The 14,373-nt window shown below is 46.4% G+C and overlaps 1 protein-coding gene and 1 long non-coding RNA gene across 6 annotated transcripts in view; one reads left to right on the plus strand and one right to left on the minus strand.

Moving 5' to 3' along the window:
- Positions 1 to 2,352: 2,352 nt before the first annotated feature.
- On the minus strand, positions 2,353 to 4,295 carry LOC308063436. Its single transcript, XR_013927958.1, has 2 exons — positions 4,217 to 4,295; positions 2,353 to 3,379 (listed from the first exon to the last, which is right to left on the minus strand). It is a non-coding gene; the product is annotated as an uncharacterized lncRNA (long non-coding RNA).
- Positions 4,296 to 4,885: 590 nt separating this feature from the next.
- The window catches only part of FAM171A1 (family with sequence similarity 171 member A1), a 98,273-nt gene continuing 88,785 nt past the window's right edge, over positions 4,886 to 14,373 (plus strand). The window contains exons 1-3 of one of the 5 annotated variants that reach the window (XM_080386362.1): positions 4,886 to 5,222; positions 11,309 to 12,321; positions 13,037 to 13,182. In XM_080386362.1, coding sequence (XP_080242488.1) covers positions 13,089 to 13,182 — 94 coding nt within the window. In that variant the 5' untranslated portion in view covers positions 4,886 to 5,222; positions 11,309 to 12,321; positions 13,037 to 13,088. Of the gene's footprint in view, positions 5,223 to 11,308; positions 12,322 to 12,351; positions 12,480 to 13,036; positions 13,183 to 14,373 lie in introns of those variants that run through there. The other 4 variants (XM_080386363.1, XM_080386364.1, XM_080386365.1 and 1 more) reach the window with 4 other exon arrangements.

A 14,373-nucleotide genomic window follows, 5' to 3' on the forward strand; every position in this document is an offset into this window, starting at 1 on the left:
GGCCAGCTGGGGCCATTAGATCACATTACAGAATATGAATTGGTTGTTCCCAACAATTTTGTAGCTAGAACTCCCTGCAGCCACCTTCTCCACTTTCCCAGTCCCTAGACTTCATCTTTGTCTCTCTGGTCCTTTCCACTTCTGTTTTCCTCCTTGTGCTCTCCCTCGGTTTAACATCTCTTAATTGCAATAGCAGGGAGGTCATGCTAATTATCTCAGCAGGGTTTATTAGCCTGGATTCCAGCCGCTGCCATGCTTTGTCTCCAATGTCATGACTCTCCTCTGAAGCATACCTTAGTGACCGGAAAGTAGGAACATGAGCTGTAAGATTTTACCAAAGTGCTTTTTTTTTGTCAAGTTGTTTTTATTGAATTTTTAATGTTTGTGTGCCTTTACCCAGGACACTACTTTTAAAGAATTTTACTAACTCCATGGACTTTAAAGTGAACAAAGAATGAAAGCCTTTTACTCAGTTAATACTTTATTGTATTATATTTTCTTATATTATATATATAGGCCTACAAGTGGCATGCACAGATACAGTTGTATGCATATATATGTGTATTTGTGTCAATATATATGTATGTATACGTTAACAATATATACATAAGGATTCAAAAAGAACAGTATTCCACAGTGACATCGCAAACACATGAACAAGTGCTTTTCAAGGAGTGGAAGTACAAGAAAAGCATGCTTGAATTGTACAACTTCTGCGTTGGTACTACTGGGTTTCCGTTTTCAATAGTTCGTGTGTATCTACATGCATGTGCATGCATACATGATTAAGTCTAACATTTGAAGAGTTCCGGTTTCCTACAGTCAACATTTCAGTAGTGTTTAAGTAGGTTATGATCACCTTGAATCCTTAATTTGAATGGGAATTGTGCGTCTAAATATTCCTGAGAACACTGTGCCTGACAGTCAGAGGTACTGAAGTCCTTCAGCCCAAAGCCAGCACATCTCAAGAGCAGGCTGGCGTGCACTAAGCCGGTCTGAAACAGAGGCAGACAAATTCGGCACACATTGGCACAGCACAGCTTTAGGGACTAATCTGAGTCACTCTCACACTGAAATAATGTCCCTGCAGCCAGGCCAAGTACAGGACTTCCAGAGCACCTCTCACTCTCTGCAAGTATGTGATCCAGTTTTGGGCCTGTCTACTTTTCGTCGGCCAAACCCACTCATTTTTATCTTCATTTTCTCAAGCTAGATAAAGTTACAGCATCATAAGATACATGTAATGAGTTCACATCTCATTTTCTGGGTTTTCCCAGAAACGTTACATTCATCACGCTCAAGCAAAGACATTGCAATGGATGTCTTTTAGTTGGCATTATGTTTTCAGTTGAAAGCAGAAACAGCCTGCATCTCAGTTTTTGTGGCGTATTCTGTATTCTATTTGATGGCCATACCATCTCTGTCAATGAGTAAGCTCAATACATTTCCCCAGTTCCGATCTCCCATACTGTTCTTTTGCAGTGTACAGGGGTTGTAAGGGAAGCTGATTAGTCCTTATGTCCTTGAGTCCTGCACTATGGGGATAACCTGGCTTTTATCTATGGACATTATTCCACAAACCCATGTTCAGCGTTCCTATAAGTATCTTCCCTCCTGGGGGAAAAAAAATAATTTAGATTTCTTATTAGTTTCTACCCCGTCCTCCCAACATACGGACGCAAACTGTCTTGCCTTCAGTAGTTTTCTTTTGCGTTGGATGCAAGGGCTGATAATAACACTTTGGGGTTTTTTCTTTCCTTTACAGAAGGCATGCGTTCAGCTGGAGGACTGTTCCTGGAGCAGCATGGGATGTGGGAGTGCTCAGTGAGGGGCTGTGAATATTCCTCGGGAAGCAGCACAGGGCTTGGTGTAAGATTAAACTGGGTAATCCGTAACCAGAGCAGGCATACAGTGTATCAGCATGGTGGGAAATACCAACAGATCAGGCAAAGGCTGTGAGCAGAGCTAAGGGGAAGGGCCTGGGAAAGCCAGAAGTTTGCTGCCTTTCCTAGAAGCAGCTGATCCCTGCTTCAGTGACAGCAACGATTTGTTACTCCCAGGAGTCTGCTCCAATAGGCAGCTATCCACTTTGCCTTTCTCAGAGCCAGTCCTGCCCACATCAGTCTTCAAAGGGTTCAGAACGCCAGACACAAAAGCAATTTCACAACACTTTAGCCCCCATCTCCTGAGGCTTGTGCCTCTTCAGAAGCCTCAGTGTTTTCCTAAGCAATCATGAAATGAGTCCCTCCCAGCCAGTTATATTTATGATGAATTACAATGCCTGGTCTTATTCACTCATGAGACAAATAATACAGTCCTGCCCATCATTTCAGTATTTCACATTTCGCTGTGTTTATCTTGCATGCTACTTAAGCTCTGTCTTTTCCAGATGATGAGTAATTCAGGCAAAACCACCTGCAGATGCTCCTTCTCTCATTCATGCCCCCCTCCCTTGGAAATCTCTGGCAGCATCTGTTTCAGACAGACAGTCCTCCAAAAGAATGGGAAGAGCTGATTGTCAGATAGCAACTGAGACAATAACCACTCTCCTATCTTTTTAATGTCATTTAATAAAAAATTCAGCAAATGTTCAATTCTGGTACATTTGTAATCAACAGCAAAGATGTCAGGTTTAATTAGCAGTCAGTGACAGGTTCTGTATTTGTGCCTCCATCAGTAAGATGTACTGTATGTTAATGCAAACTTACAGTGTATTGCAGCTCGAATGAACAGACTATTCAGCCATATCTATGTTCTCTGGACAAATATAAGGATAAAATGAAAAGGAGAGAACAGTGCAGACAGAGTTCTGTGCATTTCTAATAAGTATACAGAGAAATACGAGGGAAGATATGCAAAACCTGGCCTGGAAAAGTCCTGGCACAGGCGTATAAATATTTGCTAGTGTGGTAATTAACTTCTTGGCTGAATCTAGATTACATAAAATGTTCAGTCTCTGTGTACTCAGAAAAGAAAAGCAGCGGACCACAAAAAAAGGAAGAGTATTTAAATATAATAATGAATTGCCTTGTAATTTTTTAGTCTTCAGGTGAACCCCTTTCATTTTCAGTTCTATCATTTGTATTTTAAATGCATAGAGAAGGAGCTGCTATCTCCTTTTCACTAAAACAGGGACTATGTTAGTTCTCTCTTAAATTCTGGCATAGAGAACACTGTCATCTTCTTCTTTTAGCTGACAAAAACACTTACATTGTTCATCAGTCCTTTGGTCACCTTCCTCCAACAGGTTTCTGACATTGCCTGCCTTCCTTCCCTGCCAGACATACCTTTGACACTTTAAGTACAATCTCATTTCCATTGCTTCCTCCCTCTGTGTTTTGCATATAGGATGAGTGTGCTTGGGGTCTTCAGGGGCAACCTGAAAACAGCAGGACTGTAATCATCTTTACTTCCATGCATAAAGGTTGCAGGGAATGGCAAAATCTTAAGGGCGATGCATTTGGCTTTTGGTTATATCCAAAATAATGGGAGGTGGCAGGACAAGGAAAAGACACCACTACACCAAGATGCTTCCTGAGACAATGAACTCTGGAAATCGTAAGACTCAGAATAATAGCAAGTAAACCATCAGAACCATTTGTGAACATAAATACATGTGAAAAATGAAGCAGTTTCCACATATTAATATAATAGAATTTAATACTTGTGTGTTACATGAAACAATTTGGCAGCAAACTGTGTGCTTGAAGCTTGAGTTTAGTGACAGAAGGAAAAAAAATAATGTTGCCATGTGCATCACGTTAATTGTGTGGGAGGGACACTGTTTAGCACTAGCTAATTCAAAGCTGGGCCCTTGGGAGCTAAGAAACTAGTTGCATTTGCTGGCACAGCTGTAGCTGTCTAAGAGATTACTAAGCCATGATGAGATGTGTGTAGCACTCAGATGCAGCAGACCAGTCATTTGAGAAAAATATCAATGATTGCCTCAATATTTTGTTTTTAACTAGGTAGATAAAGCTAAAATATTCCAAAAATTATTTCCAGTAAGAACTGGTGGCATAATACAGTGAAATGAATACCTGAAATATTTTAAAAGTCAAGGTTAGACAGAGCCTGCAAAATTATACTTTACAGAGGTTCCAGAATTACAATATAAATCTCTGTATTTGTAAATTACCAATAGCTGTGAATTATTTTTAAGCTACTGTGTAACTGTATTTGGGAAAAAAAAACAAACAAACAAAGAAAGCTTTACCTTTAAAAATGGTAAGTCTCCAGTTTTTATGAAGAAACAATGAATCAAAGCAATGCAGCAATGTCTATTTGAGTCAGCAGGTGTGTTGGCACCAAAGATAAGGGGTGAATTCTGATCAGTCAGAAAGAACTGTTCCTCAGTTTAAAGAAGGAAAGAGGTTGAAGTAGGAAGGTGGGAGTTGATGGGGAAGAACCTGTACTAATAGAAATTTGGTAACACTGCTTGAATGAGACTGTGATAGTAGGCATTTTTAGGATAAAGCAAAGTTTAGAAAGATAAACTAGGATAAATGAATGAGATAAAACAGCTGGGAAGAAGGAGAAAGAAAATAATGGAAAGTACTGTTTAGAAGTATGGGTGAGGAGGAACAGTAAGCAGCTTTTTAATGGTAAAAGAAAGAACAAGGTTTTTGAGGAGAAGGTTATCATTTCCAATTCCAAAACTGATGTGCTTGAGGCTAAAAGGATGAAGAAAAAATTGGAGCAGAAAGGTAAATGAGATTTTGGTTATGTAGGCAACAACTGAAACCATGAGAATAAGTGAAGTGGCCCGAAGCGAGAGGAAGTCTGAGAGCAGAGGTAACAGGCAAATGGGAGGAAGAGGAACCACAGAAAGGCACAATTGACTAAAGAACTTCAGTGAAATTGAATTTTAAAAATCTTTCTAAGATTATGGCTTCTGAGAACGATGTTTGCCAGTTTTGTATTGATTTATAAAGTGGTTTGGGTTTTTTTTTCTTTTTTTCAAAAGACTAAAATCTGTACAGAACTTCTTAATGACAGCTCAAGGCCATTAAGCAAGACTCTCTTGCATTTTATTTTTGCTGACTTAAAAGGAGAAAACAGAAGGAACTGTCTTCAGGAGGTAAAGTGAAGCACAGGCACTCACAAACTCCTTGAATAGAGCTGTGCCTGGATGGGTGTTTTATCTCCTTCAGCTTCCAGAAGAGCTGTACTGCTGCAGTGGCATGGGGAGAGATAACAGAGAGCAACGGCGTGACTCAGTGGTGAGGAACTCTGATCTAAACTGCTTTGAGTGTATTTCATCAAGGTGATTGAATGGAGAGTGGAGGCTCTTAAATTTAGTCATTCAGAGGTTTAGGGAAGACAGCGTAGTAAGGAAGGCAGGCGTTACACCAAAATGACACTTTAGAAAGCTTCTATTTTGCTGGTATGCTTTTGCCATCCTTTTCTGTAGCACAAAGATAGCTTGGTTTGTTTAAATCTGATGGGTTTTGTTGTATTTTAAGAGCTGTGTGGCTGTTTAGACAATTATGTAAGTAGTGCCCAGCAGAATTTAAATCAAGCCTTTTCCAGAGAAAGTTTTAAGTTCTCCTAGCTAGTATCCAAATGATAGTCACCCCTTCAGCTAAATGGAGCCATAAATAACAAAAAAAAAAGGGAAAGGAAGTATTTTTGAGCTGAATAACAACTTCCTTTCAATTGTAGTCTGTGTAACCTTATAACAATGCCTAGTGTGAATGGTGTTACCTTTTCTTATTTTATTGAGAATTTGGTTACGTTGGTATTCTTACTAAATACTTAACTCCTGGAGTCAGGAGCTCATCTGAGACTCTCAGATATTTGTTGTTTGTTTTAAATTCATCTTTCAGAAATGCAGCAAAAAACTAGAGAGCATAATTACCTTAGAGGTTAAAAAAAAACCCTTGCTAGCCACAAAATGTGCTAAATAATTCCATTTGAGGGTGGGAGGAGGTGAGGTGTCTGGTTTTTAATTGGACATTTAGGATTAGTGATACTGAAAATCTGAAATTAATGCAGTAAAGGGTAAGGAAAAGAACTCTGTGTGTGTGCGCGCGCATGCATGCATCTGATGCATTATCATGGTGCTATGTTTTTGGGTACACAAGAAATAAATCTTAAGACCAGGACATAGTTTTCTTCTCAGCATTAAGCAAGACTGAATTTTTCTGTGTTTGTGTGAGGAGCAACTGGCAGAGGATAAAATGAATCATAATTGCAGTTCTCTTTTAGAGCATCTGTGGTCAGATACAGAGATCTTGATTTTCTTGTCAGTGTTCTAATTTTGCATTATCTTAATGTTTTGTCTTCCAATTAAATGAAATCCCTTCAGCCTAGTGCTAGTGAGTTCTCACTTGTTTGTTGTTAATAAGCTGTCCGCAAAGCAATACACCCTCTCTGGCCTGTCCTCTGCACTTATAAAACTTCTTAGTTCATAAAAAGATTATTTGATCCTATCCCCAAGTGTTGATTTTAGTATTTCTCCATGTTTTAGAGAGAAAGGCTTCCAGATGTTGTATACTTGAATATATTCTGCCCTAACTCAGTGGCAGCAAACTGAAGTATCCATGCCTGGCTTGCCAAGACATGTATTGACACTGGGAAATATCTAGGTACCAGGACTGGCATTTCAACATTGGACTGATAAACTAATGCCTGGAAGCCTTTTTCATCATATACTTCCACAAAATGTTTTTCCAGCAGAAGTACAGGTTGGTTCGAAAAAGTGATAAGTTATTGTACAGTATTTCTGAAATTGGATTTTCCCCTCTGGGAAAGGCTGAACAGCAGGATATGGAGTTTTTTTTAAAAACCCTTGCCCAAAGACTCCTGAGAGTCGTTGGGGTCAGTCCAGACCTTTTCTTCTTCCAAGAAAGATTGAATATCAATCAGTTAGTTGTTTCAGTCTTCAGGGAGATACAAACACTGTGCCTCAGCTATTCTAAGGAGGCTTTGTACAAACAGTGTCAACAGAGAAACCTAGGTTTTGATGTAGGCAGCTGCCTGGGGCAGCAGTCTACAGGAGCTGCCATTCACCCCAGTAAGGGACTGATGTTTCCTTTCAGCTCACCTGCTAATAGGGTTAAGCACAGCTCACTGCTCCCAGAAGTGGACTTCAGTATTTCTAGCTATGCACAGGGCCAGACTTGCTGTTGTTCCTGCTAAGGGAAGCGCTGGGGTGGGAGGGACAGTGGCCACTTTGAAGAGCAGTCTGCGATCTGCTGGTAGTGGCAGTCGCTTCTCTCTCACTTCTTCCCTGGTGCTCTCTTCCCTTCCATTGCTCTTGGCTCTGAGCCTGCTCTTCACCTTCGTGTGTCGTCTCACTCGGCAGGAGCAGAGCCTGGTCTTTCTGCTAAGAGGGAGAAGGTATCTGGGAAGGAAGGCAGCAGGGATCTGCTCATCTTCTGAGCAGATTGTGCTGGAGGGAGAGGCACAAGTTCACAGATACTGATATCCCCCATAGCTCGTGAAAGCTCCACAGATCCCACACAGCCCTTCCTTCATGCTTTCTTCTACTGTCTTAGAGCCCACTGACTCCTCGGTCATCCTTTCATCCCTGCTTCAGATCTACCGCGGTCTCCCAGTCCTTTCTCAGCTGCTGGAGCCCAGCCTCCTAAAACCCTCATTCTGAGCTCAAGACTCCCTGCTAGCCTCTCCTCTGCAGCTTTAGGCAATGCTTATAGATCTCTTTTTTTTTTTTAAATCTCAACCTAGTCCTATTCTGGTAGTTCCCACAAGATAAATATTATTTTATTTAATATAGAAATAGGGCAGTAAAACCTACTTCTGGCTCTAACATTTGTTGAAGGCTTGAGCTGGTTCACATCCAGATGTCTACCAAGGGATTTGGTGTGCAGTCAGGTGTGGGAATGTATTTCACACAGAACTGTTCCATACTGACTTCCCTACATAAACAAGAACTTAGGTCATGCTTAGGCAAACATTTCTTTACCTTACGAGCATGTATAGGCACTAGTTGACTTCATTTCAATGTTGACATACCTTTGCTGTACTATTAATATGATCTGAGATCTTCAGGCTAAAAGATATTTATGCCAAAGATAGTGTGCACCCACACTCAGCATGGTTACAACTAAAACAACAGTTGTATTCAAACACCGCTAGATTTCCAGTAAGGATAGGAAGTTGTTGTCCTGGCCATAAAACTTTGCTTTTATCTTTGAAAGCTCCAGGGCTAAGTAGCTTCTATAGTTTTTATGTGAAATGTTGAATACCACATAAGTAGTACCAGAAAGGCTCCTGGATAACAGCTTGCTGGAGACATGTCTTCATTACAAATACTTGTACCTCTTGATTCACTGATTTCACCTGCTATATAGAAAATATTTAACTATTAATCCAATATATATTTGTCATTGGCTGTCTGAGCACTGTTTTCTTAATTCACATTTGTGTACGTGGAAATAATACCACAAGAAAAACTGTCCTAGAAGTTGTGAGAGAGAACAGAAAATAACTAGTTATCCCAAATTTTTGCTTACGCATATTCAGCACGCCATTCAAGTGTGTCTGTGAAACTACTTACTATAGATATAAGCCTAACCCCAAGATAAGCCATAGACTCTTCAGGGCACTCTTTGAACATGTCTACTAATGATTGGTACAGAGTGCCTCATTAATAGCTAATCATGTTGTAAGTATATTAGTATGAATTAATTGAATAGTCAAGTATTTGGAAATGTGTGTGTTTGTACAATTTGAAATGTAATTTACATTATTTGTACAATGTAAAAATGTACAATGTGTATCCTCAATGTGGACTGGACCAATAGGAAATGCTGTAGGAGGCAAAAATTTCCTTTCCCACCTTGGGGTAGGAGTAGGTCCAGCCATCTAGTTCCCACTGCACCTTGAGTGCTAGGGCTCAAGTATTCTTTCTAAACATAAATCGCAGAAGAGTTTAGGTTGGAAGACACCTCTGGAGGTCATCTGGTCCAACCCCCATGCTCAGGCAGGGCCCAGGATTGTGTCCAGATGGCTTTTGAGTATCCCCACAGATGGAGACTCCGCACGCTCCCTGGACAACCTGTGCCAGTGTTCGGTCACCCTCACAGTGAAGCAGTGTTCCTGATGTTCAGAAGAAACCTCCTGTGTTTAGTTTGTGCCCGTTGCCTCTGGTCCTGTCACTGGGCACCACTGACAAAAGCCTGACCCCATCCTCTTTGCACCTTCCCTTCAGATATTTATATATGTTGGTAAGATCCCCTCTGAGCCCCTGCTTCCCCAGCATGAACGGTCCCAGCGCTCTCAGCCTTTTCTTGTAGGAGAGATACTTCAGTCCTTTTATCATCTTCATGACCCTTCATTGGACTCTCTCCAGTATGTCTGCGTCAATCTTGTACTGGGGAGCCCAGAACTGGACACACAGCGCTCCAGGTGTGGCCTCATCAGTGCTGAGTGGAGGGGAAGGATCACCTTCCTTGACCTGCTGGCAATACTTTGTCTCCTGCAGCCCAGGATACCGTTCCCCTTCTTTGCTGCAAGGACACACTGCTGGCTGGTGTACGACCAGAATTAGAGCTGAACTCTCACTAGAGCCTGACAAAGGTTATATTATGGTATTAATGTCATTTAGAATCATAGAATGTTATTTACTGACACTCTCGTGTTTACTCAGGCTGCAGTAAATTGGCTCCTTTTTATCTTTAGAGGTGTCTGGCCAATGGGTATCAGCAAATAAGGCATGAAGACATGACTGGACTAGAACTGATAGTTGCTTAAGTTTGAAGAGGATTTGAGCTCTAAGACATGAACTATCCCATGTGTTCATCCAGGAATCAATGGCATTACCAATATGTCAGTATTAGATACTTCAGTGCTCACTGAAGCAAGGGAGCAAAGATCATTTCAAGAGAAGATATTTGGAGGAATAGCTCAGCTTCATGACATGAATGGGTGCATTTATGAGAGTGCTACCATATAATTATATATATAAATTTATCTTATTCAGGAAGGGGACAAGCCCCGTGTGCCCAGCATATGTGGGCTGAAATAAGGTGGGTTAATGCAGGGAGTGTGTGGTATTATACACAGCTTGTGTTTTCAGAATCTGCATAGCCTATTTAGGATCAGGCATCTACAACTTGCTTTGGTAGATCAAAATATTTATGGGAATATGGTGGAAAAGTATGGGTCGTCTTTTTGTCATCTGCCATGTTATTGTTAGCTGAGATGTCATAATATTAGGAGCTGGATATTAACTTACACATAATTTGAAAATAAGAGATTTGTGAAAAACCACTCTCAGAAAAAAATTTTTTTTCTTCATGCCTAATTGGCTTTTGTGAAGTGGTAGATGTCATATGATGATATCTCTTAGTCATGGGATCCATATAGGTGAGCTAAATAAAACCCCAGAGCTATGAGACCACTAGCCTAATAAAGCTGAATTTCATAGCTTCAAAGTACTTTACTGAAGCTAGGTAGCAAAACCACACGGGAAGGCCGAAGCAGCCTGTAATTCCAATGAGCTGTGGTAGTTCTCAGTGCACAGGAGAGGGGAAACTGCTGTGGTGAGTGGCTCCAAGAAGTATTCTTTCTTCTTTGAAGGAAAAAGGCACCAACAAAAAGTTAGCCTCTCGTGTGCCTGTAGCTTGTAGTATGAATTAGAAAACATCTTTCCTTGAACAGCAAATCTATTGCAGAATGGGTCAAGTGAGCAAATGCAGCCAAACCTGAGTCTTGAAACAGACCATTTGTTTACTAGTGGTAAAGCAAAATTTTCTATCTTTGTAAAAGTTGATTAAGGGCTTATGTAAATGGCTTCATGCTTTCTTAAATGTAAATTCTAGACAAAGTTCAGTGCAATATCTCATTTCTTTTCTAGCCCAAATCATTATGTGCTATCCACTGATGTTCTGTGAAAACAGTACAGCTGTATTCAGGAAAATGCGTATTCCTCTCTGTGACAAATTGCTCTAGCTTGCTTTATGGACAGGAATAGGTTTTATATATGTTTCTAGCATGAGCTTATCTGATTTATGCCAATTTAAATCTGTGGACATCCAGAGAAAGTGAAATGGGATCTCAAAAAAGATGCTGTGTCATGTGTGATTATTTACCACGTGGCCCACCTCCTTTCTTTAGAAAGGAGCTGCCTCGCAGTCACTAACTGCCCCTAAACTTCCATCAGTTTTGTTGGAAATCCACTGTGCTCTTCAGACCATGATAACTGTTTAGACATGACATGAGTTTACTATATTGAAATCTTTGTTTTATGACAAGCAGGAGTAAGATCAGATGATCTGTGTTTGCTCATTTGGTCTCCTCTGTGAACTGATTATCCTTTTTGTACCTACTTTTCTTACAGGACCGAGCTTTACAAATAAATCCTCTAAATTGTCAGGATAAAAAGATGAAGTTGCGGTGTCTACACCGTATTTATCGGTTCTCAGAAAATGTATTTGAACAACCTAGCAGTAAAATTGGACTGAAATATATTGCAATCAGTGGAGTGTCTCTAAAAAGGAACTGGAAAATCAGTTTTAACAGTTTCTGAGGCACAAGAAGTTCATAAAATTCATAAAAGGAGCAATCTGTAGCTTGTGGTATAGTTACTCTGGTCAAATACTGAAGTGACAAAGTAAACAACTGTACTGCTTTCTACACATAAATGCACAACGCATTGCATTTTTATGGGAGATTTTATTTAAAAATAGGTATTACAAATAAAACCTGAAGCTTTAAGACACCTCTGTGAGAGATTAAACTTGTAGGTTTACAAACTTCAGCCTTACAGGCAAGCTGAAGCCTCGGCAGTGTTTGGGAGCAGATGGTGGGTAACGGTGAGCTGGCGGGGCAGAGGCTGCGCTTTGCACAGCTGTGTGAAGGCTTCCCCTAACAGCTGTCTGCGGCGGCGGCCCCTGCGCTGGGGGCACGCAGGGGCGCCGGTCTCCCGCCCCGGGAAGTGTGATGCTCGGCAGAGCCCGGGGAGGGAGGAGCGAGCGCTGCTGGCCCGCTGTCTGTGGCGGCCCGGAGGAAAGCACACCGCGGTGCTCTTAGGGACGGTGCAAAACGTGCCGGTGCGGGACCCCCCAGCGAGACGGGCCGCGCGCGGCCGCAGCTCCCGCCGTGCTGCCGCTGCCGTGCAGAAGCCCCGGCCCGGCCCTGCGCTCAGCGCGGCACCTAAGCCCCAGCCTGCGCCGTTCTCGGGCAGGTCGCGGTAGCGTTTTGTACACAGTTTTGTATAAAGACCGGTAGATGGATGCATTTTCCGTTGTGCTTTGGTCGTGTTTCTTTTTGGTTTTAAAAAACGCGCTTGAAACAGCAGCAGCGGGGGAGCAGGCCGCGGGGGACCCTGTGACACGTCTCAGCCGTGCCATTGTAAGCCACCGCGTCCGTCTTCCCCCTCGTCCCTCCCGCCGGGCTGCAGCTGAAGGCGAGGGAGGGAGCCGCCGCGGCGGGGGACGGCACCGCCGAGGAGGCCATTTTGCAGCCGTACGGGGGGGAGGTGGCGGCGGGCGGCCCCGGCCCCGCGGCAGGTAAGCGCGGCAGCACCTGGTGGTGCGGGGCGCGCGCTTCCAGCCGGGGCCGCGCGCTGCCTCCGGGCGGCAGCCGCGCTCGCGAGGCGACGAGACCCCGGCGGCGAGGCCGCGCGCCAGGCCCCGCTCCTCGCCGGGGAGCGGCCCCCGGACCCGCGGCCGGCGGGGCGGGGCGGGCCGCGGCCGGCAGGGGGCGCTGTCCCGCCGGGCCCGCCGCGCGGGGCAGGGTCTGCCGCAAAGGGTTAACCAGCGGGCGGCGGAGCCTTGCTGCCCCTGCCGGGAGACCGGAGGGGAAAAAAAAAATAAACGGGGGAAAAAAAAAACCCTTAAAAAATAAAACCAGGCAGGCAGCCGGGGCCGCGGAGCACGGCCGCCTCCCCCCCGCCGCCCGCCCGGGGGGACAACGCGGGACGCGGAGGCCGGGGCGCAGCGGCGGGACGACAATGCAGCAGGCGGAGAAAGCAGGAGGGGCAGCGCGCGGCAACATGGAGGGAGGCGCGGAGCGGGCCAGCCCCTGATGCGGCTCTTTCTCCTCCTCCTCCTCCTCCTCCGGGCAGCGGCTCCGGCGGCGATTCCCTCCCTGGCGGCGGCTGGCGGCGGCGGGTGGAAATGAGCAGGTCGGCGGCGCTTCTCCTCTGCCTGCTGGGCTGCAACGTGTGGAAGGCGGTGACCAAAACCTTAGGGGCGCCCGAGGCGACTCAAGGTCGGTGCGGGAAGGGCGGCGGGACCGGCCCGCTTTGTGCGGCGACCCCCGCGGGGCGGCGGGGGGCAGCATCGTGCGGGCGGCGGCAAACTTGGGGGGCCCGGCGGTTCGGCGGAGGAGCGGGGGCGGCCATGCGAGACCTCTCCCGGCTCCCACCGCCCGCGGAGCGCAGCGGGGGCGCCGCCTGCTGCAGACCCCCCGGGCCCGGGGTGGCGAAGGCAGCCCCGCGGCGGGGGAGCTTTTGTTAACGGAAGGGGCAGGGGCTGCCGCTGGCCTCATTGTGCTGCCCCCTCCCTCAGCGCCGCCGGAGCTATTGCATTGCGACCATCTCCCCCGGTTCCCCCCGCCTCCCCGCTGTGCCCGCTGCAGGGCCCGACGCGGCGGTGAGAGGCGGGCTGAGGGGCACCGGCGGCGGCAGGCCCTGCCACCGGCCGTGTGGGGCCGCCGGGCAGCGGGCTGGCCCCCGGGTCTGGCGGCGCGGCTCGGCCCGCCGCCCCGGGACGTTTCCGGGCCTCGGCCGGGCCTTTTGTTCGGCGCGGTGGGCTGCCCGCCGGCCGGGCGGGGGCCTGTCACGGCGCCGGGCGGCCGCTGCGCCCCAGGGCAGCCGGGGAAAGGCGCTGCCCCGGCCGGTCAGGGTCGCCGGCCCCCTCCGCCTTCGCCCGGGCGGGAGCAGAAGCCGCAGCGGGGCAGTACCCGAGCCCCCGGGAGGCCTCGGCGGCTCCCCCGGCATCTGGGGCAGCTCCCGGGTCCTCTGGGCCGGGCCGGGGTCCTGCCGTGGGCTGCTCTGGCCTGATCCTCACAGGTGCCGTGGCGAGCGGTCCCCTGGGCGGCGAGGTGCACCTGCCCTCAGCCCCGGTGGGGGCTTGGTGGGGGGACATCCCCCGTGCCCCGCTTGCCACGGCCCTTGCCTTTGGTGGCGGGGCAGCCCCTCCACCGGCCTCTGACGGGGACCCTGCGGCGGCGTCGCGCCTGCCGGGACCGCGGCTATGTGGGGAAGGAGAGAACTTGTCTACCTGGGGGTATGAAACGCATTAGGGGGAAATGCGACCTCCCCTGCGCTCAGCGCCAGCCCGGTGGCACGCGTTGTCGAGTGTCTGAACATGCCATGTGGGACGAGGTGGTAGGGCTGCTGCGCTTCGATGGCGAGCAGCGTCCGGTGCCTCCAAGCTTTCCTGTCTCATGTGTCGGTAA

This window comes from Falco punctatus (genome assembly GCF_963210335.1).
Source record: "Falco punctatus genome assembly, chromosome: 4".
NCBI lineage: Eukaryota > Metazoa > Chordata > Aves > Falconiformes > Falconidae > Falco > Falco punctatus.